General features: G+C 39.4%; 1 protein-coding gene across 1 annotated transcript; it reads right to left on the bottom strand.

Annotated features, from left to right (window-relative positions):
* Positions 1-202: 202 nt before the first annotated feature.
* LOC118834949 (macrophage migration inhibitory factor-like) lies at positions 203-550 on the bottom strand. Its single transcript, XM_036742383.1, has one exon. It carries the CDS (start codon positions 548-550, stop codon positions 215-217), a length of 336 nt encoding a protein of 111 aa, XP_036598278.1. The 3' UTR covers positions 203-214.
* Positions 551-2,654: the final 2,104 nt, after the last annotated feature.

Raw genomic sequence — 2,654 nt, 5'->3', positions numbered from 1 at the left:
GTCAAAAAAATTTAATTATTAAGAAAATTATTTTAAATGTGGGTTTCTGCCCACTATTTTTAACAGTGAACCTCTCATTGACTGTATATTGTTATGGAGACTTTTTTTTTCACACCTAAGAGCATTTTATTGTTTCTCAACTACACAAGAACCACGGAGCTACCAGACCACAAAGGACAAGCTTGGGCCCAGGGTATGCACACAGCAAGGGAGCTCAGGCGAAGGTGGACCCATTCCAGCCCACATTGGCTGCATTCATGTCGTAGTAATTGATATAAATCCTGCCACCGGGAATTTTGAGGTGCTTGGTGAGCTGCTTGCTGTACGCCTTGTTCTGGGGCTCGCCGATCTTGCCGATGCTGTGCAGGCTGCACAGAGCGCACGGGTCCGAGGAGCCCCCGAAGGATATCAGCTGCTTCGCGGAGATGTGCACTGCGACGTACTGGGCTGGCTTGCCCGTGGCCTTGGCCAGCTGCGTGGTGAGCTCGCACAGCAGGGAGTCGGGCGCCGCGGAGCGCGGGACATTGGTCTGAACCACTAACATCGGCATGCTGGCGGCGGCTCCGACAGGCGGCGGCGCGGGGAGGCGGGAGCGGGCCTGGGCCGAGCAGGAGACAGCAACCGGGCCGGTCTATGCCAAGTGAGCCACAGCATGTCCTCACCCACCGAGCACCGCGTCCATGAGACTTTTCAATCATAACCATATGAAGTCATCACAATTAGTAAGACATTTAAAAACAGCTTTTGTTGCCATATGCACACACTTGAAAAACTTGATTGAAAATCTCTAAATAAAGAGGTAATTTATATTTAGATTTCAACGAAGAATTTGATAGAGTCTCGTACTATCTTTGTGGTTAAATTGGAGCCGTGTGGACTCTAGACGATAGGATAGCTAAGTGGACTCCATATTGATTTTCTGGATCCAGATTCAAATAGATACCAATGGCTCAAGATTAATTTGGATGGAAGTCTTGAACAGATTATTGCAGAAATCTGTTTTCAGTCTCATGTTTTCAAGGCTTCTTATCAAAGAATCGTGTGAAAGAATAAAAGGTATGTTTGTGAACTTTGCAGATAATATGAAACTTAGTGGGATAATTAACACATTGTATACAAGGGTCCCAAAAGGTCTCTAAATAGTAGAATGATGTGCTGGATTGACAAAGATGAAGTTTAATGTGTATAAATTTAAAGTTCTACAATTGGATTTTTAAAAAATCAACTTTCCAAATACATGGTGAAAGAAGTGTGGCTATCCAGAAGTTACTGTGACTAAGAGCTTGTAGTCAGTGAATTGGAAGCTCAATCTGAATGAACATGACATTCTATCTCCCTCCTCCATGTCTTTTCTTTTCAAAAAAAAATATGCATAATATTTGTTTAGCATATTAGTATAAATATCATTATATATTATGGTATATATCATACATTATATAATATATTAATTATATATGTATAATTTTTTTCAATAATTGAAAATTGGTCTTCTCTCCCTCCTGCCTCAGCCCTCACTCCCAGCTGAGAATGAAAGGAAAACAAAGCCCTGGTTACAAAACAAGCAAAACAAATTTCTACATTGGCTGTGTTAAAAAAAAAAAGTGTCATATTCTGGATTCTGAATCCTTCACCTTTCTATCAGGGAAAGGTAGCAGAAATCTTAGAATCTCAGAGTTGTCTTAATTTGCATTTTGCTTATTATTAATGATTTTGGGGCTTTTTTCGTATGGCTATTGGTAGCTTGGATTTCTTCCTTAAATAACTGTCTCTTCATATCCTTAGACCATTTATCAGTTGGGAATGACTCCTGTTATAAAATTGAATCAGTTCTTTATATATATCTTGCAAATGAAATCTTTATTAGAGAAACTTACCAGCTGTGTTGTTGTTGAGTCATGTCCGATTCTTTGTGGCCCCATGGACCATAGCATGGTCCTTTCTAGTCATTAGTCACAAGCCACCAAATTTCATTTACAACCAAAACAACGAATTTATCTCCCTAAATCAACCATACACTGATTTCATTACTTATGTTCTCTGCATTTACTCATGGATATCTAAGACTATACCTGTTACTGTTACTGATCATCATTGCCCCTCTTCTTAGATAAGGCTTCTTTTCTACTGTTATGCTTCTTCCGATGTCATACCTGCTTCTCTCTGTGTCATCTGGCTTAATGGATACATCAAGTGGGTTGGTTCTTGTCCTGTTTGTGACTTTCTAGCTGTGTGTATCCTTAGGTAAAGTCACTGTTATAAATACCGATCATTTCTGATGGGAGTGTTTGATAAGAATGGGACTGATTTCATTTGTATAAGAAACTTCTGGGTGAGCAAACTCCTTCTACCAATGTATGTCAGCACTTTTTCTCTAACTTATAGTCTTGGAGAATTGCCTACAACCCCAAGAGATTAAGTGATACCTTAATTAGGGTTACATAGACCATATGTTTCAGAGGTGGGATAGGAACCTATGTCTTCTTGTCTTCAAGACCAATTCTCTATCCACTATGCTGCAGAGCATCCTGAATATTGGATTTGATATCATTACCAAAAATGAAACTTTTAAAACTTCTACTAGTCTTTTAAAGTTGGGATTTTTCATAGTCATTAGCATCTTTCATAGATTATCCCATAATTAATCACAGAGATTT

The sequence above is a fragment of the Trichosurus vulpecula genome, chromosome 1, assembly GCF_011100635.1.
Source record: "Trichosurus vulpecula isolate mTriVul1 chromosome 1, mTriVul1.pri, whole genome shotgun sequence".
NCBI lineage: Eukaryota > Metazoa > Chordata > Mammalia > Diprotodontia > Phalangeridae > Trichosurus > Trichosurus vulpecula.
The sequence above is the reverse complement of the archived record's forward strand: the minus strand, read 5'-3'. Positions and strand labels throughout refer to the sequence as shown.

Bases quoted from the DNA above. Each gene is read 5' to 3' on its own strand.
- LOC118834949 (XM_036742383.1), bottom strand. From the start codon at position 550: ATGCCGATGTTAGTGGTTCAGACCAATGTCCCGCGCTCCGCGGCGCCC.